At 34.6% G+C, this 25,708-nt stretch overlaps 4 protein-coding genes across 6 annotated transcripts; 2 read left to right on the forward strand and 2 right to left on the reverse strand.

Annotated features, from left to right (window-relative positions):
• The first annotated feature begins 5,844 nt into the window (after positions 1-5,844).
• On the forward strand, positions 5,845-11,211 carry LOC17894073 (mitogen-activated protein kinase kinase kinase YODA). Its single transcript, XM_006300651.2, has 12 exons — positions 5,845-6,129; positions 6,678-7,426; positions 7,518-8,249; positions 8,476-8,563; positions 8,671-8,733; positions 8,844-9,004; positions 9,099-9,174; positions 9,329-9,388; positions 9,466-9,573; positions 9,657-9,896; positions 9,968-10,059; positions 10,145-11,211. Exons 2-12 carry the CDS (start codon positions 6,891-6,893, stop codon positions 10,647-10,649), a joined length of 2,661 nt encoding a protein of 886 aa, XP_006300713.1. The 5' UTR covers positions 5,845-6,129; positions 6,678-6,890; the 3' UTR covers positions 10,650-11,211.
• Positions 11,212-11,466: 255 nt separating this feature from the next.
• Positions 11,467-15,464, reverse strand: LOC17895883 (signal peptide peptidase-like 2). The gene is made up of 14 exons (XM_006301026.2): positions 15,189-15,464; positions 14,645-14,803; positions 14,413-14,524; positions 14,153-14,272; positions 13,868-14,019; positions 13,282-13,461; positions 13,140-13,174; positions 12,892-13,048; positions 12,754-12,807; positions 12,564-12,656; positions 12,305-12,447; positions 12,136-12,206; positions 11,972-12,055; positions 11,467-11,894 (listed from the first exon to the last, which is right to left on the reverse strand). The coding sequence occupies exons 1-14, from the start codon at positions 15,333-15,335 to the stop codon at positions 11,782-11,784; spliced, it is 1,620 nt and encodes a 539-aa protein (XP_006301088.1). The 5' UTR covers positions 15,336-15,464; the 3' UTR covers positions 11,467-11,781.
• Positions 15,465-16,193: 729 nt separating this feature from the next.
• On the reverse strand, positions 16,194-19,417 carry LOC17895024 (UDP-N-acetylmuramoyl-L-alanyl-D-glutamate--2,6-diaminopimelate ligase MurE homolog, chloroplastic). Of its 2 annotated transcripts, XR_002835043.1 has the most exons (6): positions 17,533-19,417; positions 17,308-17,424; positions 17,041-17,216; positions 16,768-16,913; positions 16,494-16,669; positions 16,194-16,373 (listed from the first exon to the last, which is right to left on the reverse strand). XR_002835043.1 is itself a non-coding variant. In XM_006301427.2 (5 exons), exons 1-5 carry the CDS (start codon positions 19,388-19,390, stop codon positions 16,651-16,653), a joined length of 2,316 nt encoding a protein of 771 aa, XP_006301489.2. In that variant the 5' UTR covers positions 19,391-19,417; the 3' UTR covers positions 16,198-16,650. The 2 variants fall into 2 exon arrangements, 1 of the variants encoding a protein (XP_006301489.2); XM_006301427.2 differs by having other exon boundaries at positions 16,198-16,669.
• A 2,658-nt stretch (positions 19,418-22,075) lies between these two features.
• LOC17894901 lies at positions 22,076-25,627 on the forward strand. Of its 2 annotated transcripts, none has more exons than XM_006300748.2 (7): positions 22,076-22,584; positions 22,883-23,137; positions 23,225-23,292; positions 23,378-24,398; positions 24,471-24,550; positions 24,642-24,789; positions 24,885-25,627. In XM_006300748.2, exons 2-7 carry the CDS (start codon positions 22,945-22,947, stop codon positions 25,439-25,441), a joined length of 2,067 nt encoding a protein of 688 aa, XP_006300810.1. In that variant the 5' UTR covers positions 22,076-22,584; positions 22,883-22,944; the 3' UTR covers positions 25,442-25,627. The 2 variants fall into 2 exon arrangements, with proteins under 2 accessions (XP_006300810.1, XP_023642971.1); XM_023787203.1 differs by lacking the exon at positions 22,076-22,584 and adding an exon at positions 22,659-22,740.
• The last annotated feature ends 81 nt before the right edge of the window (positions 25,628-25,708 follow it).

Genomic DNA, 25,708 nt, shown 5'->3' on the forward strand with positions numbered 1-25,708 from the left:
TAGCTTATTCTTGAAAGCAAACTCAAAAAAATGCTCTTAAAGAGCTTATTAAGCTAATAATATAAAAGTGAAGTTAGATAGCTTATTGAGTTTTATTGTGTGCAAGTAAATATAAAGAAATGAGAGAGCTTTAAATTGTCATCAATATTAGTAAATATAAAGAAACGAGAGAGCTTAATATCCGACTTAAGGTAATTCTTTCTTTAATTACGAACATGATAAACTCGTAATAAGTTACTCACGAGATTTTACAGAATTGATTTGGGGATATATTAAACAAATCAACGGTCACGGTTAGGTACGTTACTTACCTTAGAGCAACATTATCAAGAAGATTTTAGACCATCCTCATTGCTAGTATCTTAGGGGGTAAGATTTGCAAAGGAAATATCTTATATAAGGATTTTCCTTTGCAAATCTTAGGGGATCTTACCCCCTAAGATACTAGCAATGAGGATGCCCTTAAACCTAAGATTTACATAGGAAAATATCTTATGCAAGATCTTTTCCTGTGTAAATTTTAAGTCTAAGATCCCTTTGATAATGTTGGTCTTAAGTCGGATAATTAAAGAATTGTTAACTGCAATCTCTATGAAATATTATTATTATATGTGTGGTTTCTACATGCTCAAGAGTTGCATGAGTTCACACTTGCTTTTCTAAAAAGGAACGCTTCTGCTAAGTAACGCTTCTGCTAAGTAACGCTTCTGCTAAGAATATTTTTATATACAATACGACGATAAGTGTTGTCATTAGCATATGATTATTTTACAATTGTCAATGTTATCGCACTTGTTAATTCTTGGAGTATAAAAGTGTGTTAGTTTTGTCCCGAGGTTCGAGGTCAAACTGAAAGAAAACGCAAAGGTCAACGGTGCAAAATGCAAAGCAATGAACCGTCCAAAATTTGAATGTTCTAATTAACATGCTTGTCCAAACACGTGAAGATGACATCGACATGCAATGGTTTTATACATTTACATATGACATATCACTAATTAAGTTGCATCACATAAGTCATTAACTATTTTAGTGTATAACAGAAAATTTAACAGATCAAGACATTTGATTTTCTTTTTGTCGTTGTATCATCTTTTCGAATTAAATATATAAAAATATAGTTCATAATCTAAATATAGTTTTAAAAAAAAAACTATTATCACATATTTAAAAGTTTAGTAATAACTAAAATTTTGTTTTAAAACATAAAACATTTCCGCACGACGCGGAACGGTTTTAATAATAACACAAAGATAACACTAATATAATAATTTAGTAAAAATACAATAATTAGTTATATTAACTAAATTTATGGTTTTAAACATAAACAGTTCCACACGGCGCGGAGCGGTTTTAATAATAACAAAAATATAATATTAAAAGAGTAAGATATAAAAATATAAAGTAATCCATCTTTTTAATATAATCATTTTTTTTTAGATTCAATCATTTAACTCATAACCAATTAAAAAATGAAGAAAATATATATTGAAAAGAAGGTATTTTCTTAGTTTCCTCTTATTAAATACTATCCTCACAATGTTATGTAGTAGACTTGTTTGTTTATACATTATGTATCAAAATAAATACATGATGATAAGAAATAGGCATGCTGCTATAGTTGTATATCCTAAATTATCTTTTAAAGGGGTTGGGTATAACAATGCAAACAAATTTACAAGATGAACTACTTGGTTTCATTATATATATATATATATATAAACTGGACTATATAATCTAGCTATATTTTACTTTATTATCACATATTTAAAAATTAATAATTAATATTATTTGGCGTAAAAAATAATTAAATGATATTGACTAAATATATGGTTTCGAACGGCGTAGAACAGTTTTAATAATAACAAAAATATAATATTAATTAGATACGACATATAAATACAAAATAATCATTTTTTTAGATATTCAAATGATTTTAGCCCATAACCAATAAATGAAAAATCAATAAACGACGTATTATCAAATAATATATTTTTGCAGTTTCCTCTAATTATATAAACTCAGTATGTCTTTTATTAATACCTTATGTATAAAAGTAAAATACATGGTCAATAAGCAATAGCGAAAAAAATCATAATAGACCTGAATATATTTTTCTAAGAGCATATTTAATGATAGGTTCTTAACAAATTTGATCATTGCGTCATATTTTGAGTTAAATATATAATAAATATAGTTTGTAGTTTAGCTACTTTTTAATTATTATTGCATAACTAAAAGTTAATAATTTGTAACGAATAAATCTATGAGTTTAAAACTATTAGGTACGGCGCGGAGCAAATTTAACAATATCAAAATTTAAAATATTAATTAGATGCCACAAAATTACAAAACAATTTAGATGACACCTTTTGAATAAGTTAATAACCAGTAAATTAAAAACCAAGAAAAATATATTGTAAATAAGGTAATTTATAACTATATATAATCACTTAGAATGTATCGTTGGTGCTAAATGCTAATCATGTCCTTTTATAAGTTATGTATCAAAGTAAATACATGATCATAAGCAATAGGGAAAAAAAAAAGAGAAATCATGATAGAGCTGCATAACTTCAAAGAAAATAAAATGAAAGATTCTATATTGCATAGAAAATATTTAGGTTAGGATAAAATATAAATTTTTTGAAACTATATTATTCGAACAGAATCATATCTTCGTATACTTTGATATCGTATTCTTCTAATATAATCTTCATAAACAATTTTGTATATTACGTGTATAAACACGTACCTTAATTTTTTAAATGAAAAATATCATGGGATGTATTCATTTCGGTTATCTATACTATTAATTGGGAAGGACAATTTGAAGCCAAACACCTCCAAATATTTTAAAAAATTTCATGAAAATAAAACAAGTTGCCAAACTGAATTAATGACAGAAAAAAAAAACAAAAACAAAAACAAAAACAATCTATATTTATGGAAATCATAATAATCTTTTACCATATAAAGTAGACAATTAAATTCAAAATTAAATATATGTAAACATATCTATTTTGAATATACATAAACATATTTCGTATTAATTTAATATTTTAATATAATTTCGAAATTAATAATTTATATAGAATGAAATCTAATAAAACAAAATCATCATATATCTAAAAAAACAAAGATAACATTTTTTTACAAAAATAAAAAGATAAAAAGATATGTTAGGATATGAAATAATCAACTAATCAAATTCTACATAGTATATATACATAACTGATCATATCATCAAATTTTAAAAAATTATATAATTTTAAAATATAAAATAAAAATAAATCAATAATTAAATATTTGTTTGCTAAAATCATGCGAATAAACATTTTAGATCACATAAATTTCTTATTCAAAAATCAAAAAGTATTCATATTCAAAAATCAATCTAGCAATTATAGCACAAATGATATCTACAAAATTTATCATTAATTCAATTAGTTAATGATTTTTATTTGGTCAAACAGTTAGTTAATGATTATTCTAAACTTCTTTTTCTTATTAATTTCACACAATCTTAACAAAATAAATCTTCATCCATTGGCAATTTGCATATCATTACTATTATCAAATATTAAATAATTGTTTTATCAAATCATAAAACACATTTTGAGATTATAAACATATAGAATTTCTCTTAAGATTAAAACTAAATAACAAGTGGATATATCACATTTAAATGATTTTAACGACTTATTACCAATTTTTAAATAATAAATGGATTATACTTTTCATGGTTTAATCTAATTGAAAACAAATAAAATGTCAAAATGGTATGATATAAATGATATAATAAATACAAACATTATCTCACATATAAGTACATTTTTAAACTATCCTTGACAAATATGATATATAAGTTTTGGATAACCGGTTGAAATAAAAAAATTGGTAGTTATATTTAATTCTCAAAATCTTAAAATATTGAACAAAATTCAACTTTGGGACGTATAAATCTCTACTTTTGGACGATTATATGAAATTTTACATATATTAAAATTATATTTAGTTACATGTAAATGGTGTTATTTATTAAAAAAATATATAAACTTACAGGAATGGATACGATACGGGAACATATAATTCGAAAACAAACATTATCTGAATTATTTCTCATAAAAAAAAACATGATTAGATATAATTGTTACGAGACACGGTCATAGAGTTAAATTCACTTTCAACTTTCAAATATAAAACTACGAGTACGATACGGAGATATGTAATTTAAATTGCTAAATTTAATTTACACTTTCCTATTTATTTCAAATATTTAGACATGAAATGATAGGTACAAGAAGATAATGTATACTTCGGATAACAAAACTACAATAAATCCATGTATTAAAAAATAGAAATACCTAAATCTTTAGAAAACAAAAAGGGTATAACATGAATCTTTGAATTGAAGAAAGTAGTGAGAAATAAAGATGAAACTGAAAGATCAATAAAATTAAAAATCAAACAAGGAATATTTAAACTAGGAATACGGGTATCCCGTCTAAATCTTTTACCAAGTTTCTTATAATAACCATTGGCGAATGATTATGTTTTAAAAAGAAACGATTACGGGACAGAAATTTTATGACAGACAGAAGACGGGACGGGACGGGGCGGGGTGGGACGGGACGGTCAGGACGAGACAGAAAGGGACATGACGGGTTTTCCATTCTAAACTACACATAAAACAATTCAAACTAAAGCCAAACTCAAATCCAATTTAACATCTTTACGCAAACAGTTAGAAATGTTTTGATTAATTTAAAAAATAAACAAGTAATATCACTTATCATTGTTATTTAAATTATTTTAAATTTTTATTATGTAATACAATATCTATATTTTACAACTATATGTCTATATATAGTTTAGCAAATAAACTCATATAAGAAAATTTTACCAAAATAGCATCTACATAAAAAATCGTAATTTTGTAAAAATAACCCCGCACGTACGTGCGGGTCCATCACTAGTGTGCTTTACGTTAATAAATAAATCTCATAATAGCCTAACGTGACATCATTATCTCCAATCGAACCGTTAAGATCGATTAGGTGACGTGATAGAACACATCATGCATCCCCTTGTCACTTTACTTTTTGTTTTTCTTTCACTAATGAATTTTGGAAACTATTTCGTATTCTTCCCATATTTCAACGCTTAAACTTTGCATTAATCAAGAATTTTTTTTATTAAATTTGAATATTATTACTAAGAAAATTAAAAAAGAAAACATAACACTAAAAATATTCGTTAACTTATCCCATAAATACAACTTTTTCTCTCTCTCAAGTTTCACTTCTTGATTAATGATGCAATTAGCAAAAAAGTGATATTTAGTTTATGTTCGAATCCATCAGAAATGAAATGGAAGTATTTCACATTGTTCCCATAATTAAGAATATTACTATGAAGTACCAAACTCACCAAATTAAGCATAGATCAAGGAAATAATTCTCAAATTTGAATGTTACTAATACTAAGCTTATTCGTTTTTATTGACCAATCAGACAACTAAGAAACAAAAAGATAAAGATACTCATTAGTCATTAGCTTAAATTAGTCCAGTGATCAAGACTTTATATTTCTTAAATTCAATAGTCTTTTTTTTTTCGGATATGATAAACAAAAATAAATCAGAATAAAATCGGAGCTCTGTCTTTTCAATATATATTTTTATTTTTTTTGACAAGTTATGTCTTTTTCAAGAAAAAAATAAAAAAAAATACTTATACAATTAATCAAATAATTATAATTTAATTATCTGTTATAAAATCAATCTTATTTAGTTTTATCTTACTACAAAGATTAACGCACCAAAGAAGAAATCTGAAAGAGTGAATGCTTTCTTCAAACGCGCTCTCTCTCTCTAGTTCTTATTCTCTCTCTCTCTCCCTCTTCGTCTTCTTCGTCTTCTTCGTTATCTCTTCCTCTCGAGTCACTAACTCAGTTCACTGTTAGTGGGGGAAGCTCTTTGATAGTGTTTTAAACTTGCATAGTCTCACTTGTAAGCTACGATTTTAGGGATCTGAAACGCTTTACTGTTGTTGTCTTTTGGATTCTCGATTACTCCTCTCTGAGCTCTCGAGAGATTTGATTCTCCATTTCAACCTGCTGAATCTGGTAATTTTTTTCAAGTAATTAGGTCTTCGATTAAGCCTTGCCACTATTTTAATTTCTCCATGAAATTGAAACTAATTGCTTCGGGTCTGCGTCTGTGTGTTAATCCTTTGATTTTGTTTTTTTTTTTGTGTTTAGATTTGAGCAATTGGTTCTTCTAGCTTAGGGTTTTCGTTTGTTGTTTCTGGAGGTTTTCTTACTCATGGGATTTGTGCTGTGTAGATCTGTTTGTGAGGTGGAGGTTTTAAGTTTTACTGTTGCAAATGGATCTTGTGTAAGCTCAGCTTTAAGATGATCACATTGATTTTCGAAAACTAGTAACATATCGCTAAATTAATATTGAGATACTCTTTGGTATCATGCTATTTAAGAACTTGCTGAATAAAATGGGGTTTGTCTTCTTGCTAGAATTTTGGATTTTGGTGATTTTTTTTATCTGTTTGTATCTTCAATTTTACTCTAAACTATTATAGGTTTTTGCTATCATTCGAATGTTCTTCTAGGAAGCGAGAGTTGAAAACCCTAACGCTTTGTTTTCTTGTTGTAATCAGATCTTTCACCTGCTTCTTGGTATTGGTCAAACACCAATGGGATAATTAAAAAATGGTGTTTATATTGGAACTTTTCTTCGTTTGTTGACCTCTGTTGGGTCAACCAAGTATGATCTCTGAAGTGGTCAAAAGGATACTTACTTTGTAGTGTTGAACGAGTTCTTTGCAAGCGTGATAGTGTGAGTGTGCCACTCGAGTTGTGGGAAGAAGATCATGCCTTGGTGGAGTAAATCCAAAGATGAAAAAAAGAAGACTAACAAGGAGAGTATCATTGATGCTTTTAATCGGAAATTGGGATTCGCATCTGAGGATAGGTCTAGTGGGCGGTCAAGAAAATCAAGAAGACGACGTGATGAAATTGTGTCTGAAAGAGGAGCTATATCTCGGTTACCATCAAGATCTCCTTCTCCTTCTTCTCGGGTTTCGCGCTGTCAGAGTTTTGCTGAAAGATCTCCTGCTGTACCTCTTCCTCGTCCTATTGTCCGTCCTATTGTAACGAGTACTGATTCGGGAATGAATGGTTCACATAGACCAGGTTTGGATGCAAATGTGAAGCCATCATGGTTGCCACTTCCAAAGCCCCATAATGCTTCAAGCATGCCTGATAATACCGGTGCTGAGGCTGATTTTGCCACTGCTTCTGTGTCCAGTGGAAGTTCTGTGGGTGACCATCCATCTGATTCTCTTCTCAGTCCATTGGCTTCTGATTGTGAAAATGGGAACCGAACAGCTGTAAATATTTCTTCGAGGTGAGTTTGAATGTGATTGTTATTATTGTGGTTTGTGCTCTTTCTCATGCTCTCTATTTCTAAACATGTTATATCCTACTCTTACGTCTAGGGATCAGCTCATGCATAGTAATAAAAAGTCAGCTGAGATGTTCAAGCCAGTCCCAAATGTATCTAATAAAAACAGAATTCTATCAGCATCTCCTAGGCGGAGACCTCTGGGCACTCATGTGAAGAATCTACAAATCCCGCAACGAGATTTAGTGCTCTGCAGTGCCCCAGATAGTTTGCTGTCTAGTCCTTCTAGGAGTCCAATGAGATCCTTTGTCCCAGATCAAGCCTCAAACCATGGGTTGTTGATTAGTAAACCATATTCAGATGTTTCCTTGTTTGGATCTGGACAATGCTCAAGCCCAGGTTCAGGTTATAACTCAGGTAACAATTCCATTGGTGGAGATATGGCTGCTCAGCTGTTTTGGCCTCAGAGCAGGTGTAGCCCTGAATGTTCTCCTGTGCCTAGTCCAAGAATGACGAGCCCTGGACCTAGCTCCAGAATACAAAGTGGTGCTGTTACACCTCTTCATCCTCGAGCTGGAGGGTCAACTACTGGGTCTCCTACTAGAAGACTTGATGATAATAGACAGCAAAGCCACCGTCTGCCTCTCCCACCGCTATTAATCAATAATACTTGTCCGTTATCGCCCACATATTCAGCAGCAACATCTCCGTCTGTCCCCAGAAGTCCAGCAAGAGCAGAGGCTACGGTAAGCCCTGGATCGCGATGGAAAAAAGGGAGATTGCTGGGGATGGGCAGTTTTGGACACGTGTATCTTGGCTTTAACAGGTTTGTAACTAAACAAGTCGGATTTTAGTTGGAAAGATGCTCTCAGTTTCTCACATTTCATCTTGGATATGAGAAATATTTCGTTGCTAAAATCTATTTCATACTGGTAAAATTGTTCCACATTGTTAAGTTTCTTAGTTTAAATATCAGTTCTCATGGGTACAAAAGCTTATACGTTGCATCTCTATGCCACCCGTGGTTTGATCGATTATGTTTCCATCCTCAGTGAAAGTGGCGAGATGTGTGCCATGAAAGAGGTTACTCTATGCTCAGATGATCCCAAGTCAAGGGAGAGTGCACAACAATTGGGACAAGTGAGTTACCACACCATCTGTTCATAACAACAAAATCTACTCTTGGTGCTTTTTGTCTTTGAATTTTCTAACCTTGCAGCTTATTTTTCAATAATTAACTCTCACAGGAAATTTCAGTTCTAAGCCGTTTACGACACCCAAATATAGTGCAGTATTATGGCTCTGAAACCGTAAGTTTTACATGTATTTGTTGGTCATTTCTATTCTCTGATATTATCAACTATTTCCGCTCAACGAACGCATGCACATGACTACTATTTACTTTCTTGTCCCATTATAGGTAGATGACAAACTGTATATATATCTGGAGTATGTCTCTGGTGGTTCAATCTATAAACTTCTTCAAGAGTATGGACAATTTGGTGAGAATGCCATCCGTAACTACACGCAACAAATTTTATCAGGGCTTGCGTATTTGCACGCCAAAAATACTGTTCATAGGTGGTTAATTCTATCAGTTCTCCTGATTCCTCCTTTTTATTTCATTCTTCATTATTTGGAGAATTAAGTAAATATGGATTATAATTTTATCCAGGGACATCAAAGGAGCAAATATATTGGTGGATCCCCATGGAAGGGTAAAAGTGGCTGATTTTGGGATGGCAAAACATGTATGGATATGTTCTCTGGAATCTCCTTCCCGTGTTTTATTTTAGTCCTGTTTGAAACTGTTCCTTCTAACAGAAATGAGTAATCCGAATAAATATTCCTAAGGCTAGCTAGAAAATTTCCTAAATCTAATGTGAATTTATGAACAAAATGCAGATTACTGCTCAATCTGGTCCTTTATCATTCAAGGGGAGCCCATATTGGATGGCGCCTGAGGTCAGTATGCTGCCAAACCGTCGTTTTCATATTGAGAGGCTTTATGCTAATTTTTTTTTATCTTGTTTGGATTTTAGGTGATAAAGAATTCAAATGGCAGTAACCTTGCGGTCGACATATGGAGCCTTGGATGTACCGTTTTAGAAATGGCTACAACAAAACCTCCATGGAGCCAGTATGAAGGGGTTAGTAAATTATAAATGTACTCAAACAAACATGAGAATTAATTATGCGATCCACCTTCCTTATGTATCTGAGTTCTTTATAGGTTCCTGCAATGTTCAAGATTGGAAACAGCAAGGAGCTTCCAGATATCCCTGATCATTTATCTGAAGAGGGTAAGGATTTTGTGAGAAAATGCCTACAAAGAAACCCCTCAAATCGTCCTACAGCTGCTCAGCTTTTGGACCACGCTTTTGTAAGAAATGTGATGCCGATGGAAAGGCCTATGTTGAGTGGCGAGCCTGCAGAAGCCATGAATGTAGCTTCGAGCACCATGAGATCACTGGTATGAAAGCTCGTATTCCCCAATTTTAATTTCTCTATGCTTCTGATTACCTGACAAATCTGTATGTTCAGGACATTGGACACGCAAGGAGTCTTCCGTGCTTAGACTCGGAAGATGCAACCAATTACCAGCAGAAAGGATTAAGACCTGGCTCTGGATTCAGGTACCCATTAGCCATTCCAGTTTTACCTTCTCTTTCCAAGCATCAAAACTTCTGTGTGGCTAAAATCTCCTCCTTTTGGTCGCAGTATATCCCAATCTCCTAGGAACATGTCATGCCCGATTTCACCAGTTGGTAGTCCAATCTTTCACTCGCATTCACCACACATTAGCGGAAGAAGATCTCCATCCCCAATATCTAGTCCCCACGCTCTCTCTGGTTCATCAACACCTTTAACTGGGTGCGGTGGAGCCATCCCGTTCCAGCACCAAAGACAAACTACAGTCAACTTCTTGCATGAAGGCATAGGATCAAGCAGAAGTCCGGGAAGTGGCGGGAATTTCTACACCAACAGTTTCTTTCAGGAGCCAAGTAGGCAGCAAGATCGGTCGCGAAGTAGTCCAAGGACGCCTCCTCATGTATTTTGGGACAACAATGGTTCGATCCAGCCAGGCTATAATTGGAACAGGGACAACCAACCGGTCCTATCTGATCATGTGTCCCAACAGCTCTTAAGTGAGCATCTGAAACTGAAGTCCCTCGACCTGAGACCCGGTTTTTCAACTCCCGGGTCGACAAACAGAGGACCCTAACCTGTTCGAGTCAAATGATTCGACACCAATGACAGAACCATAAAACCCAATGGAAAAAAACATCAAAACAAATAGCTGCAGAAACTCCTCCAGGATCTCGGTATTGCAACACAGCCTCAAGGGTCAGGATCTCGAGGTTTAGGATCGGGGTTAGGGTTACTGAGCCGCGACTCAAAACCCTGAACCATTAGTTAATATCTCAAGGAATGAGGGTTCGTTTTTCTTATCGTCTTTGGAAAATCTGAAGAGACTTTTATGTTGTCTCTCTGTTTCTCTGAGGATATATGGGAGTGAGATAGAGATCAGCAAAAATTGATTTTGTGTATAGGAAGGTGTGGTGGTAGAAGACAGGTCGTCACCTAATTTGTCTATTTCCCTCTTTCTTCAGTCTCTTTGTTTAGTCTGATTCGTTGCTGATGAAGTAGAAGAAGAAAAAAAGGAGGGCAAAAAGCTTAAATCTAAACTCTTTGATGTAATCTATCTTTATTGTTAAGAGAATCCCAGATTAGATTATAACTCCACTCTCTAATTCTTTCATTTTTGACTAATGCTCGCTTCTTGTCATCAATTGCATAACAAAATATGTTTTGTAGTCGTCATTGGTCCCAAAGTTCAAACTTTACTACTTTTGGAGTCGATAATTTTCAAAGAGTTTAATGTTCTGCTATGGACTTGGTCGTATGTCGTGTTCTCGTGCTCTCTTTTAATTGATTATAATGAACACACTTACCATCAGAATCCTACAGTAGTAAAACCTACATAATCATCTGTCCCATGATAAATTTCACATTTTAGTGGAAACCGAGCAAGTGAGAAAAACAATGAAACCAGAGGAAAAATATATTATTATTTAAATTACAAAATTGTCCACAAGAGCTTAGAAAGTTGCCTACGTTTATACACACTTAACCACTTTCTTACAAAAAGAAACAAACCATATAGACAAAGAACGATAATGGAATCTTCTTTAGTAATGATGGTGTAAGTAAGTAACACAAACAACACAAGATTAAAAAAGGATTGAAGAGAAAATAATCTTACAACTTACGTTACATTGGTTACAAACCCCAAGGCTTTCTTTTTCCCTTTTTGTAAAAGTCTTTTGAGTTCAGTTTTTGGTCAGGACGTCTCATCACTCAGAGCACTGTTCAAGCCGGACATGGTGAGGACAAGCCCTTTCTGGCTCTCCTTTTGTCCATAGAATCCAAAGATCGCCTCGTTTTCGAGCTAACGTTAACATTGTTCCTGTAATTTCATTGTCAGATTACTGTTAATACTCATCTGATGCATATTATAGAGAGATCCGAAGGGTTCCAGCTTACCGAGTGTAAACGGGACAATGTAGAGCAGTGCGGGTTGGCCGTGTCCATCCATTAGGTTTAGCGCCACGTAAGTTATCAAAAGACCTGTGGTTTTCAAATGGTCACATAATTGTCAATGATGGAGAATTAAGAAAAAGAATATCAATGGGATTACGCTTATTTACCTAATCCGTAGGCAACCATTGCCCATATAAAATAGCCGGTTCTAAGAGTCTTGTTAGCTAACCAATCATATCTGCAAGAATAAATGTTGGGAAAAGCTTACAACTTGGTGAAAGGAAACTATAGATGATGATTTAAGAGAGAGAGATAGCGAGGGTATGGCTGTTAAACCTGAGAGCAAATGCGATTAGCAAACCAGGCAAAAGAATATCACCAAATCCAATAATGCTGTAGCCTCCCCAAGGATCGAACATGCGCGGAATCTTCAGTAACATCGGGATGCCATCTTCTCCACTCTTATCACCACGAGCTACCTGCAAAGAAGAAAGAAGCAACATTGCATGTTTTGGACATATGAAACAAGATTTGAGTTTGGGCATTGTTAAATTATTTATGATAATGATGGATGGCAAATTGGTTGGCTACTTACAACAATCATTACACTTTCGTGGAACAACTTCTTCGAAACAAACACCCAGAAGATATCGTAAAAGAAGGCACAGCTGAGAAGAACTGTCCCAACCTGTTCCAAGAAATATGGTTTTAGAATTTTCTTTATCAAATACCTCATAATGTTTTGGAGACTCGAAGATGAGGTATAAATATGTGTAAGAAATTACCTTTAGATTTGGGACATGAACAATCTGTAGTACTGTGATGATCAATGCGATACCCTGGCCAATAGACAACAATATTACATACCATATTGACGGTGGATTGTAGTTGTAAATGAAATTTTATGGGGATTAAATCCTTACAAGAACATCTTGCCCAATCCAAGCAAAGGAGGTAACTCGGTAAACAGCCCAGAGAACAGCAAAGACAATGCAGAAAGGAGATACTGCAAGAGTCAGGTAAGAGATAGGTCCAAGGAAAGGGACTTTTATGTAAGCATTTCCAGCACGTTGGAACCATCTGCAAAAAGAACACAAAGAAAGAACAGTCCATGACATCCTCTATGATGTGCATTTAAGGCAGTAAGCATTGAAAGGAATCATGCTTTTACCTTGATAGTAATGCAACGAGGCAAGTTTGCAAACCCTGAAGATAAAGAAGGTAGTACATCATATATAACGATCATTAGTCGAAAGAGATACATACTGAAAGGATGCCAGAGAAACAGAAAAGAACCGAGAAGAAGTTGGTACCTCAACACCACCAATGCAGAAAACAACCACAAGAAGCTCCACAAACCAATAAGACATAAGCTTGTAAAGCATCACAAGGAATCCCGAAGCAAGAACTACGAAAAAAATTGCTGAAATAGTATTTATCTCTACGACACCGCTACCACCATCATTTGTGTTAGGGATTTCATCTATAGCATCCTACATTTGTGCAGAAAAAAGAATGTTAGAAGTAAGAATACTTACGTAAGAAAAATAACACTGCTAACAAAAGCAACAAATAAACAAAACCATGTGAGTCTCTTGTCAAAAGTAGACAAATGCCTCAAGGAGGGGCCCAACTCATTAAGAAAAGCCATCCATCACCTATCCATTTCTTGGATGTTCATTTTGACACAACATTTTCATAATTGGGAAAGTAACGTAAAGAAATGCCTGTCTACGTGCTGTGCAATATACTATAATCGACTTTTCTTACTTCTCCTTCCAAGTTACCAATTACCCTGTCCCTTTTGGCATCATTGGAACTACCTTATCCTCACCCATCCAACTAAATCTTCCTAGCCTAATATTACTACTATTCCCAAATATATAGAAAACATCGGACCTTCAGTAGTTTATCATGATCAATAGCTGCTTCTCGGGCGCTCCATGCAGACCAATAAGAAGCACACAAAATGGTACCGATAGCCATTAGCCACAAAAAAACTTCAGCTACGTCAACAGCTGGTCGTCTTGGGGAGTAAAGCTGTGCGGACACTGCATCAAGTACATGAGATAATTGAGTTAGCACGATACATATAATGAATTATAGTTGAAGCTTAAAATGAAAAATTCAGAAGCATATTGTGACTGAAAAAGAAAAGCTAAACAGATGATAATTAGGACGTACCTTTTGAACTATTGGCTAGCATCGTTTGCAAGCTTGCGCCAGCATCTTGCGGGAGCATAACAGCAGGAATCTGTATATCTAAGTCCGTTTCATCCGGTTCACAAACCATTTTGTAAAGTTCTGTCAGACAAAACAAACATACAAGCAATTAGATTCTACAAGTACACATACCCAAATAACTCATGATAACTGATTGCTATAATAACATCAAAGCAATTAGACAATTCCAGCAGTCACATCGAAACAAAAACAAAAGTTACCTTTCTGATTATTAATGATGAGTAGAGCAGAGGCACCAGCAGCTTCTGCATTATTTGCCTTTGCTGTGAACCTACAGTTTCCCCGTTCCACAATAACAACATCTCCAGAAAGCTAACAAAGATTGAACTCGGTAAGTTAACGCATTCATTTTGCAACATCACAACTAGTTTAAACGCATTGATTCTAATGTCAAAGGTCATAATAACAACAGGGGTAAAATAAAATAAAAACCTTGTTCTTGAGAGGTGTACAAGAATCACGAGGATTTGCAAAAACAAGGTGTGTCTGGTTTGCATTCTTCTCCTTGGACACAATCCGCCTCCCAAATCTAGCTCCAACCCCAACAAACTCCACATTCTCAGCACCATCAACCCACGTTTGAACTTTTACCTTAAGGAAAGAAACAGGTGACAACAAATCACACACACGCATATATAAACTTCACCAGATCTTAATCCAATCTATCAAACACTTCTCTTTAACTCAGAATTAAACTTCATAAACCCATTAAGTAAACACAAAGAGTTTAAAGCTGTGAACTCAGAATTGAGGAATCTATAACTTAGATCAACTACAAAAGCTAAAACAAAGTTGAAAGCTTTAACTCTCAAAATTACTAAAATAATAAGAAGAGTCCTCCGATTTCGTTATATGGAACTACTTGCTGAGCTTCGTTAGAACCCAGAAAGAGAGGAAAAAGACAAAATTCGTTGGAATTTAATCCAAATTAGTAAAGAAGAAGCTGAATTAGGAGTAAATGAGTAGAGAAAAGTACCAAAACGAAGTCATTCTCGCAACCAGGTTTCTTGGGAGCTAAATCGTCTTGATGAACAATATCACCGGCGGTGACCGTAGAAGGGAGGGATAAGAGTAGAATCGAAGATGATAGAAGAAGAATCCGGAGAAATCGAAACGAATCCATGGAAATGCTCCAAGGATTCTTCTCTCTTTCGCTACTAATCACGAAATTTGTATCTTATCACACAGAATCAATGAAGAAGAGAGAGCAAGAGAGAGAGAGAGAGAGAAGAGTGAAACACGGAAGAAATAAAAAAACAATACTAATTATGAAAAAATTGGGAAAATATTCTTAGAAAATAAAAACAGTAATGGGAATAATTTAATATTTTTATCTGATATCATTGTTGGATCTGTGGAAAGTGACGTAAGCGAGAGAGAAGGGCAAGTAAAGTGGAGGAGGAGTGAGGAACATTGGAAAACGACGACGTTAGGTCAAGCCGTTGGACCGGTTTTTGGCGCGTTTCTGATTGGACCGGATTTAAGCTAAAAACTAGTTTTATCAGAATCTTGTCGAATTTTGTATTAACTAAACGATTAATGGAATTGACCTGTGTTTGCGACATTTAGGACAAGTTCCTCGGACATACCATGTTTTATTGTTTTTGTATGTCTAATCAAATTATTTATTTATTTATTTGGTTTTAGGAGTATATGAATTATGATTATTTGAACAATTAAAAAGACTTTATTGATTTCTTTGGAGTGGTCCCAAAATTATACGAATGGATTTTGGGATTTGGGAATCTTTTAATTTATAACTAGAAATAAATGACGTCAAAAAAAAAAACCAGAAATAAATTTCAAAGTATGCTTAATTCTACAGAAGAATGATTCTCTCTACCAAACTTTCGTAATCATATGTATTCCTATGTGAGATATACTAACCAAATCGAAACCGTATTTTCATCGTATTATTTTTGTTTTAGTTCCACTTTTTAAAAGTTTTTTTTAGCTAAGGTCGGATTAAGTTTTGGATATGTGAAGATAAACAACAATTTAAACTGGAATCGGTTTATGTTGGTTGGTTCGGTTTGAATATCCAAAACAAACACCTGCTATATCTAAAATCAACACACAACCACTTACATTCTTGGGTTTTAACTCTTAACAAAATTTGTACACATCTTCTTCCACCTCAAGAATCTTCCTCTTATCTCTCCTGTAGTATCAGTGACAGAACAACAACTTTGATATAACATTTGGATATCTCGGGTTTCCTCTAAACCGAAGAAATGGGAAATTAAGCAAATGGAAGAACTTCAAGGTAGTCGTGACTCACAAGGTTAGATTAATCAGTCTCCTTCCTTGAGCATGTTTTATGTCTCTTTCTGTAGATTTTATTAGCTCCCTGCATTTTGAGCCGTGGTGGAAGAAAATCTGGATTTCATGGTTTAGCTAAAGCTATCTTCTGTTCTAATGATTTCACAGCAGAGGTATTAATGACTCTCTGGTAACCTGCAGAAGCAGAGTAATACGAGAAGAAAAAGATTAGTAATCGATTATTGTCTGCGATTTTATCATCTCGAAAAAGAAACTGTTATGACTCCACTTACCGCCATGGGAACTCGCTTGTGTCTATTCCAGCTTGGTGGAGCTCATCAACGTATTGTAATGCTTCCCGGCATTCCTCTCGGTCATCGTAGAACTCTTTCTTATCACCTTCAAGCTGATATGCTTCATGACCTTTCCCTGCTACAACCTGCAAAAACAGAGCAGTAGCAGTGTCAAGCTTACCACAAAGAACAACATTTGATTCTATTACTTTGATTGCTTGCTAAGGATTCAAATCCAGCAACTTTGTTAAGACACACAGTTAGAATACTTACAACCATATCACCTTCTTCACCCATAGCAACAGCACAACGCACAGCTACACGTCTAATATCGTGAAGGAAGAGTCTATGACCATTTGCCAAAGGCGGATAGTAATCGTGTTCACCATGTTTTAAATACTCTTGCATTGTCCATCCAATTCCAGACAACATGTCATCCAAAATGTCCACTGAAACCACATTGGAAATTTTCCTAACTATTAGTCTACCTTAGCACACAAACAAAGTTTATAGACTCCACCTGATTTTAGAACAGCTTACATGGATCTTCATTCCTCGGATTATCAGATGTTAACATGGTCACATCACTCTTTTCAGTAGCGATTTTCGTCATAAGCGGTCTTTTCCCTCTTTCATCTTCACCCTCACAACCAATAACTTAAACAAAAAAAGCCACCTAAATTAATCAGACGACCACAATTACAAAGACTATAGTCTATAGGCATGACTTAAGAGCATAAAGTGGATGGAGGAACATTTATATACCAGTAATGATTCTTCTCGGTTTAAGCTCTCGAATTGAATCTAGCAGCCTTGACAAGCCACCAGGTGTGTTAGCATGATCAACAATAACACCAAAGGCTTGTTCTTCATCAATCAATTCACACCTCCCCGGGACTGCATCGACCTCCTCAACACCCCTAACAATATCCTCTAGAGGAGATCCAACAGCAATCCCAACAGCCACAGCAGCAAGAATATTATAAATGTTATGCCGTCCTAACAAACCAGAAGAGATCTCCAGTATACCTTGAGGGGTATTTACCAAAACCTGCGTCTCAAACAAGGAAAGCTCAAACTTTAACGGGTGAACATCGGCTTTCGTGTTCTCCATGGCAAATGTCACAACAGGAACATTAGGATTCCCTTGCTGGACGAAAAATGCTGCGTTCGGATCATCTATGTTAACCACTTTCCTATGCCTTTCCGGATCAACCATTCTTGCAAACAACTTGGCTTCAGCATCTCTATACTCTTCATCTGTACCACGAAAATCCGTATTTTCTCTAGTCAAGTTTGTGAAAACCGCAATGTCAAAATCCACCTCATCACATTTCCCTAAAGCCAGTTCCTGAGGAGAAGCTTCCATTACCAGAGCTTCAGTTCCATTATGCAACATCTTAGCCATCAAACTCTGAACCAAAACAGCATCAGGATTCGTCGTTGCGTTAGGCGTATCTAATTTGTTATCGCCATGGACATAACAAGACACCGTGCTAAACATTCCTGTTCGCACACCCATAGCTTCATAGAGGCTTTTTATCAAATACGTAGTTGTCGTTTTACCATTGGTGCCTGTAACTCCGATAACTGACATGTTCTTCGACGGATGCCTATAAAAAGAAGAAGCTAAAGCTGCTAAAACTGCATTAGTGTCTTCAACAATAACAAGTGCTCTGCAACCTAGAGTATCTTCAATATCAATCTCTTTGCTAGCTACAACCGCCACTGCTCCTCTCTTATCTGCTTCACTCAAGAAAGTTTCACTTCCAACACAGCACACAAAGAGATCTCCGGCGCTTACACCTCGAGAGTCATGCTGAATTCCTGTGATATCGACATCTAAATCGCCGTAAACTGAGATTGGTACCACTTTACTCTCATCTAAAAGCTCAGCTAAGCTCATTTTGAATTTAGGTTCCACGATTCTCACTTTAGATCCACCGAAGTCATCCAAATCGAATTCAAAGTGATGATCAGACCCAATCTCTTTCTTCTTGTTGATCCTAGTGTTACCTTCCTCATCAACCCAATCTTCTTCATCAGAAACTTCGGTTAATCCAGTTAATTTATCAATTTCATCCAAATCTACAACTTCGTCTTCATCAAGCTCATCAACAACGTCAGTTTCATCACCTTCTTCCTCATCTCCCTCCTCAATCTTCTTGGAGGACGCGGATTTAGGAGGGTTAGGTTTGAGCAATCCTTGCTTAACGAACTCGCTACGTTTCATGGAGATTGCTCTATCGATATCTGAGAACAAATCACCACTAGGTTCTACGTCATCTCGTCCCGTCTCCGTCGCGTCTTCAACATCGGCGATAGCGGATAGATAAGTGTTCCGATTCTTCTCGAAATCTTCTTCTTCTAGCTTCCGTGCACGAGCAGCTTGACGCTGTATCTGCTGAAACTTCGATACACCGTGCATTGAATCCTCCGGCGCTTCAGGTGGATCGTCATCTGCAGGGTTCGGGTACGAATTCCGGCGACCAGGTCCGGCAGCAACCGTGAGACTACGAGAATTTCGAGAGAATGGTAAGATAACAGGTTTGTAAGAGAAGGAAGAGGTGGTTCCAGTTAGAGAGAGAAAGACTGGGTGAGGAGAGAGAAACGTGAACGCCATTGGAGAGAGACTGAGCAAAGCAGTGAAAGGTTTTTGCAAGGGGATAAGAGAATTCATTTGCAAAACGTTGCGTATAGAGGAATCAAAGACGCCGCTAAAAACGCTGCGTTTTAACTGGCTACTTGATGGGCCTATAAGGCCGTAAACATGGGATAATAAATAAGCCCACTAACTCAAAAAACTTTTAACTTGTATATTATTATTAGTTTTTAAAATGTTTGAATAGACTGGTTTTTTTTTTTTTTTTAATAAAATGTATTGTAGTAGTTCACCAAAAAAAAACACAAATGTTAACATTGTTGGGAAAAATCTTGAAGTAAAAATATAAACCAGATCATGTGCTTACTGTTGTTAGTGTGACACTGTTTTATATATATCTTCCACTCTAGTATATGGGATTCGAACCTTGGACTTCGAGTATGTCGATTACAAAACTAAAGATTTTAGAATGTAATTGATGATATACATCATTAAATTTCTTGTTATATATATTAAAAAAAAAAAGCAAGAATCTTGGTCATTGATGAAACATAATAAAGTCACATGGCCACTTTAATATATGTAACGTGGACCGACCACCGCCATTTTCAGTTGAGTTGGTTTTACTACACACCCTTCTTTCATTTGTGGTCCCTTTTTCGTATTGGGCCTCGCTTTCACATTCTCTCAGCCCATTTCATAACACGTGCAGTGCACATGCTGTAATGTCAAAAAATATCATAAAAAATACTTTAAAAAATAGTTAATTATCGAGTATCGTCGTCGTCAAAGTCGGACTGCGGCTGCAATTAAAACTTTAAAGCCCACCCAACCATGTGTTTATAAGAATAGAAAAAAAAAAAACACCGAGTCATGTCATAGTCTTGTATTAATACATAATTATGTAGATTGATTTTGTAGTAAGCAATGTAGTTAGTTTGATTACTCAATACATGACAACATTATATATAATTAACTCATATTATACTGTTTTAAATTTACATAATAATGTACATTCTGTCCAAATCGTATGTTATATATATATATTGAGTTAAGTACATTTTAAAATGGATATAGTGTCTCTCCTTATTTGACAAGAAATTTACATGAAATATAAATAACTAAACTATATATTATATATGGTTAGTGAATAGTGATATATGACGCACGTAGCTTTGACGTGCATGAATGAGTGTGTGGATACGATACACAGATACATCGACGTGTGTAGACTTCCCCATATATAGATGATATATCTCATCTACCTACAATAATTTGGTATAAGATTCTCTTAATAGGTAGGATTTAGATCTCAAATTTGGTGAAAACTAATGAGTTTTTTTTTCATATATGATTTGGTTTCAACATTGCAAATTGATGTTACGAAAATCATGTAATGGTGGAAAGTGTCGTTCACTATCGAGATTGCGTTGTCGGTACACTATCTATACCAAGATCATCATCTCACTCTATTTACGTAAGTGATCGATATATATAAAATATGTATTGGCAATTTGATATAAATGTATAGTTTTTGTATTGAACGGCCGATAGAAACTTTGGTGACAAAGTTAGATGGATTTGCTTATTAATAATATAAGACAAGTGGACAACCACACGTATACCGTTACCAGTCAAACAATCATATTTATGTTCTACCAATTCTTTAGTAGAAAAAATACAAATAAATCACACTCTAAAATGCAATCTCATATTTTAATAACTAAATCATTTTTTGACTTACAAGTTAAACTAATCCTATTGACAAAAACCTAAATAAAAATTATATATTTTGGCAATATGAAAACAATCAGAAAACACATGTAAATTTCATAATTAGTTTACTCGTTCACTCGCATATGTAGTAAATACCAAACATGAAACTATATAGAAAAAAAGAACATGCCGTATTGGGATCGGCTACTCTATAAATATATACATTACTCAATAGTATATATTATACACACACATATATTAAATGTGCATGTGTATTACACGTAGTACGATGTAGATGGAGAAAATAACAAGTCTTTACGTTACTAATTAATAAGATTAATCTGCAGAAAATAACACTAATAATAATCATTTAGTTTTAAGTTATACTATTCGAGAACCAATTGGTAAAATATGGCAAGAAGGACTATAATAGCAAAAAATATTACAAGTAATAAATAAATAATAATCATTAAAAGCAGATGTACTACTACTACTTATTTCATTACTATTTGAGTTTGAGATTCCAACGGTTACATTTTTCGATAAAATTAAATTTTTTGGGCCAAAAATAAAGTGTACCTTTCTTTTTTTGACAGTGATAAGTTAATGTTTTAAATCACATAAAAACCATGTTAATATTTACTATTTCTTCTTACACATTCACACATATACATATAGAAAAAAATATATTTTTTTTTTGTTAGGATAAGAAGAGGACAGAAATAAAAGCTTTATTTGAAAGCATTGTCTTATATGTGAAACGATCTGCAAATTTCAATGTCTCTTTCACTCTCTCACGTCCCTCTCCTTCTTTCTCATTTCTTCTCTTCATTATTTCACTAACCAAAATAAGTTTACAAAAAATATATATAAAATAATATTTTTTAAAAGATTATTACAGTATAGAAACAAAAATGTCTGGTCGTCTGCTAAAATTAATATAAAGTGTCTGACCATCTAAAAAAAGGTGTAAATCTATTGGTCTTTTGATTATTTTCATTTTTCACTTCGACTACTAATCATTTCCTTTGATTTTATAACTTTGTTTCTTCCTTCATCTTCTTCCTCTTCATCTTCTTCTTCTTCTCATATCTCTCCATAGGGAGAAGACCAAAGCTCTTTAATGGCGAGAGGACCCATCTCCAAGAATAAACAGTAACCTTCATTTATTGTCCTTTGCAAAAAATTTCCTCAAGGCCAAATTTTTTATAAAAACTAAAAGAAAAATCTTTTCTTTTTAATTACATGGGTAGATGAAGAGACAAGGGTCCCTATAATTTTCTCTTTAGATCTTCAAAAACCCAAAAAACTCAATCATGTTGGGGAACTTTTCTTTTTCGTTTGTTAGAGAACAAAAATCTATGGCTTTTTTTTTTTAACTTTTCATGTTTATCAGTCTTCATCACAAAGCTGAGTGCTTGATTGGCTCCACAGACAGTCACTGCAAAATAAAGTTCTCATTTTTTTCTCTGACTCATTTCAGCCATAAAGCTCTGGTGGTAAGCAAACCTCTCACTTATTTGTAAGATACTAAGATTTTATCACTTGTATATGAGAAAAGGTTTCATTTTTAAAGTTAAAGGAGGATTTTTTCTTATGAAGATGAGTTTTTTACTGAAAATCTTAGTTTAGGGTTTAGGTAGGAGGGAGAAAAGGTAACCCAGGCAGTAAAATTGACAGTTTTTGTATCCAAAAGAAGCAATTTTTGGACACACTTAGAAGAATTCTCTGTTCTGTTTATATGTTTTAAAGGTTTTTGGTGTTATGTTAAAAAGATAAGATTTTTATATTCTTCAGGTTTTTGAAGAATATAATTGAAGACGAGAGTGTTGAATGATTGGTGAATTTGTTGATCATCAATGGAGAAGAAGAGATCACCAAGAAGCAGCAAGAGTCCTGGACCTGCAATTTTCCCTAAAAGCCCTCTTGTCTACGAGAATTATAAGTCTGGTTGTGGTTGGAAACTGATAAATTTCTTCGATTTCGGAAATGTCAAATCTGGTAATAAGAGACTTAGTTCTGAGAAGAAAAAGTTCGTCAGAGATTCTGCTGGTTAGTAGTGTTAAAATGAGTGTTCTTGGTTCATTTCTCTAACATGAGCTTAGTGCTAATTCGATTCTTCTGTTTCTTTTTGTATAGGCAATGTTTATACTAAAAGCCAGCTTGATTTGCTCAAGAAGCTTCATGACAAGTGTCAGTGTAACGATGTAAGTTTCTTTTTATTGTTGTTAGTTTTTGGGTTAGCTTAACGTAGAGATTTGTGAGAGAAACTGAGTCTCTTGATTTGTTCAGCGGGTTGTGGAAGAAGAGAGTTCATGTAAGCCTAAAACCAGGAGAAGATCTTTGAGCTCTGAAAGGGAACATGACAAGTATGAATCTAAACCTGTCCCGGGATTACTAGAGAGAGAGATAAGAAGGATCAAAGATCTAAAGGAGGAAACTTGCGATATCCCGGATAAGCAAAAACGCTCTTCTTTCAGTGAAACTGAGAAGACAAGTGGTAAGGATAAGCAAAAGGATCTAAAGTATGAGAGAGATTGTAAGAAGAGTGCAGAGATTAACCTTCAAGTTTGTGTGAATGAAGCTGCTGAGACATTGATTTGTTCAAAGGCAGAGGAAAAGGGAAAAGACCGGTCTAAGCAGTTCATGGAGGCTTTAGATATTCTAAGTTCGAACAAAGAATTGTTTATTACCCTCTTACAAGATCCTAATTCTTTCTCAGCGAAAAAAGGTCAAGACTTGGAAGGATCTAAGGTAAAGGAACCACGGGATAAATCTCCATCATTGGCTGATGATTTAGATGATATTGTTCTCTTGAAGCCTAGTTTATCTAGCTCAGTTGATGATAAAGTCTACTTAAGATTCAAACATCTAGCCAAGAAGTTGAAGCTCGTTGTTGGATCTAACAAAGACAGCAATCACGCAGAAAACAAACCTGAAGGTAGCGAAACCGAGGCTGCTGCTTTGCGAACAAGCGAAGTCTCTACCAGTACAGTTGGCTACAGAAGCCCGGAGTCACCGGTGTTTAGGCGCAAGAAACGGGTTGAATCTGATGTTTTTAAGCTAAGTATCGAGAACGATGTTTTACCGAGGAGATTCCTGGTGGAAAGGCAACAAGAGAGATCAAACTCTTCACCGGTTTATGAAGTTCCTTATGCATTGAGTAGCTTGCAGACAAAGCTCAAAGAGAGAAGACAGAAGCTGGAGAAGAAGAGAGAGAGCTTTAAATTGTGGTCTTTGGACAAGAACTTTGAGGTTTTTGACCCGAATCCGTACAATTCTGATCTAAGGTCTCTTGACGATAGTTGTACAGGTAAAAAGATTACAAAACTTGTAATGAATCATATTCAAGCCAATGAGACTAAATTGTTAAGATTTGTATCAGATTCAGCTGAGTACAGAAGTCTGAGAACACATGTAGAAGACAGATTCATGGAAGGTAGATGTCTCAATAGCTCATTAACGGTAAGTACTGGGAGAAAAGAGTAAACAGTTTTTATATCTCTATGTTTCACGTGGATTTGATGTTTAATATTATGCTTTATAATTGTTGCAGGAGTCGAATTCTAGTCTAGAAAGACGAGAGAACAACATTCATGACCCAAAACAGGAGCAGGAGCAACCGAGTCCTGTCTCTGTTCTTGAAAGGATTCATTTAGAAGACGATACAGTTGGTCTAGGAAATCTGAAAATTTCTAAACTCGGTAACGGCCTCGGATCAATGCTTTCATGATTTTCATCCTTAGTTCAGTAATTTATCTGTTTGATTTACCTGAAAAACTCTGGTACTTTCTTGCAGAAGATAAGATTGGACTCTCTTTTAATGATCCACACATCGATCTAGTTGAGAAAGAAACTGTTCATGAGTTTGTGAAGAAAGTTCTTAAAGCTTCAAGATTGAATTGGACTAATCTTATGGCAAGATGCAGCGAGGAAACATCACTACTCGATGAATTCTCACACGGTAATTACAACAACGACCAGCTTCTTCTTGTTCTTGATTACACCGACGAGATTGTCCGCGAGATTTACCGTCAAGACATCAAATTTTGGCCTTTCACGTCATCGGGTAGTTCAAGAGTCGTCAATCTACAACCATCCCTTAGAGAAGAAGACCTGATTCACAAAACGTTGAGACATTTTGACTGGAGTTTACTCTGCTCTGACTCTCCTACAAAATCATTGGATCAGATAATTGAAACTGATCTGATAAAGCCATGTCTTTGGTCAGATTTTGGTGGTGAATCTGAAGGCATTGTGTCTGACCTTGTGGAAAAGATTCTGCAACAAGTGTTACTTGAATTCGCCCATGAGCTAAGAACAATGCAGAGGAGCCTATTATGTGGATTAATCTAATTACTTGGGAACTATTCAACATTTTTTTTTGTCTGTATAAAAAAATTTAAAATTTGAGAATCTTCTCTTGATGAATAGTTTTAGTTTATCTATCTAAAGTTAAAAAAGATTCGATCTTTGATTCTTTGGTTGGTCTGCTTCAAGTAAAAGCTTCTGAATCATTGAAAAGGTTTTGACTTTTGACCAGTTGAGTTTTTTTGTATTGAAATTAGGGTTTTAGCAGCGGCCGGAAATTGTGGGCAAAAAGATTGGATTTTCTTTTGGTAT

This window comes from Capsella rubella, unplaced genomic scaffold, assembly GCF_000375325.1.
Source record: "Capsella rubella cultivar Monte Gargano unplaced genomic scaffold, Caprub1_0 scaffold_2, whole genome shotgun sequence".
Classification (NCBI taxonomy): Eukaryota; Viridiplantae; Streptophyta; class Magnoliopsida; order Brassicales; family Brassicaceae; genus Capsella; species Capsella rubella.

Coding starts and splice junctions, on each gene's coding strand:
- LOC17894073 (XM_006300651.2), top strand. CDS start 6,891: ATGCCTTGGTGGAGTAAATCCAAAGATGAAAAAAAGAAGACTAACAAG. Junction 9,005..9,098: donor GCCAAAAATACTGTTCATAG/GTGGTTAATTCT, acceptor AATTTTATCCAG/GGACATCAAAGGAGCAAATA. Junction 10,060..10,144: donor AGACCTGGCTCTGGATTCAG/GTACCCATTAGC, acceptor TTTTGGTCGCAG/TATATCCCAATCTCCTAGGA.
- LOC17895883 (XM_006301026.2), bottom strand. CDS start 15,335: ATGGATTCGTTTCGATTTCTCCGGATTCTTCTTCTATCATCTTCGATT. Junction 14,273..14,412: donor CATCATTAATAATCAGAAAG/GTAACTTTTGTT, acceptor TTTGTCTGACAG/AACTTTACAAAATGGTTTGT. Junction 12,657..12,753: donor TTCATGTCCCAAATCTAAAG/GTAATTTCTTAC, acceptor TTCTTGGAACAG/GTTGGGACAGTTCTTCTCAG.
- LOC17895024 (XM_006301427.2), bottom strand. CDS start 19,390: ATGGCGTTCACGTTTCTCTCTCCTCACCCAGTCTTTCTCTCTCTAACT. Junction 17,425..17,532: donor ACCGAGAAGAATCATTACTG/GTATATAAATGT, acceptor TTTTTGTTTAAG/TTATTGGTTGTGAGGGTGAA. Junction 17,217..17,307: donor TCCGAGGAATGAAGATCCAT/GTAAGCTGTTCT, acceptor ATGTGGTTTCAG/TGGACATTTTGGATGACATG.
- LOC17894901 (XM_006300748.2), top strand. CDS start 22,945: ATGGAGAAGAAGAGATCACCAAGAAGCAGCAAGAGTCCTGGACCTGCA. Junction 24,399..24,470: donor TCTTGACGATAGTTGTACAG/GTAAAAAGATTA, acceptor GATTTGTATCAG/ATTCAGCTGAGTACAGAAGT. Junction 24,790..24,884: donor TCTGAAAATTTCTAAACTCG/GTAACGGCCTCG, acceptor ACTTTCTTGCAG/AAGATAAGATTGGACTCTCT.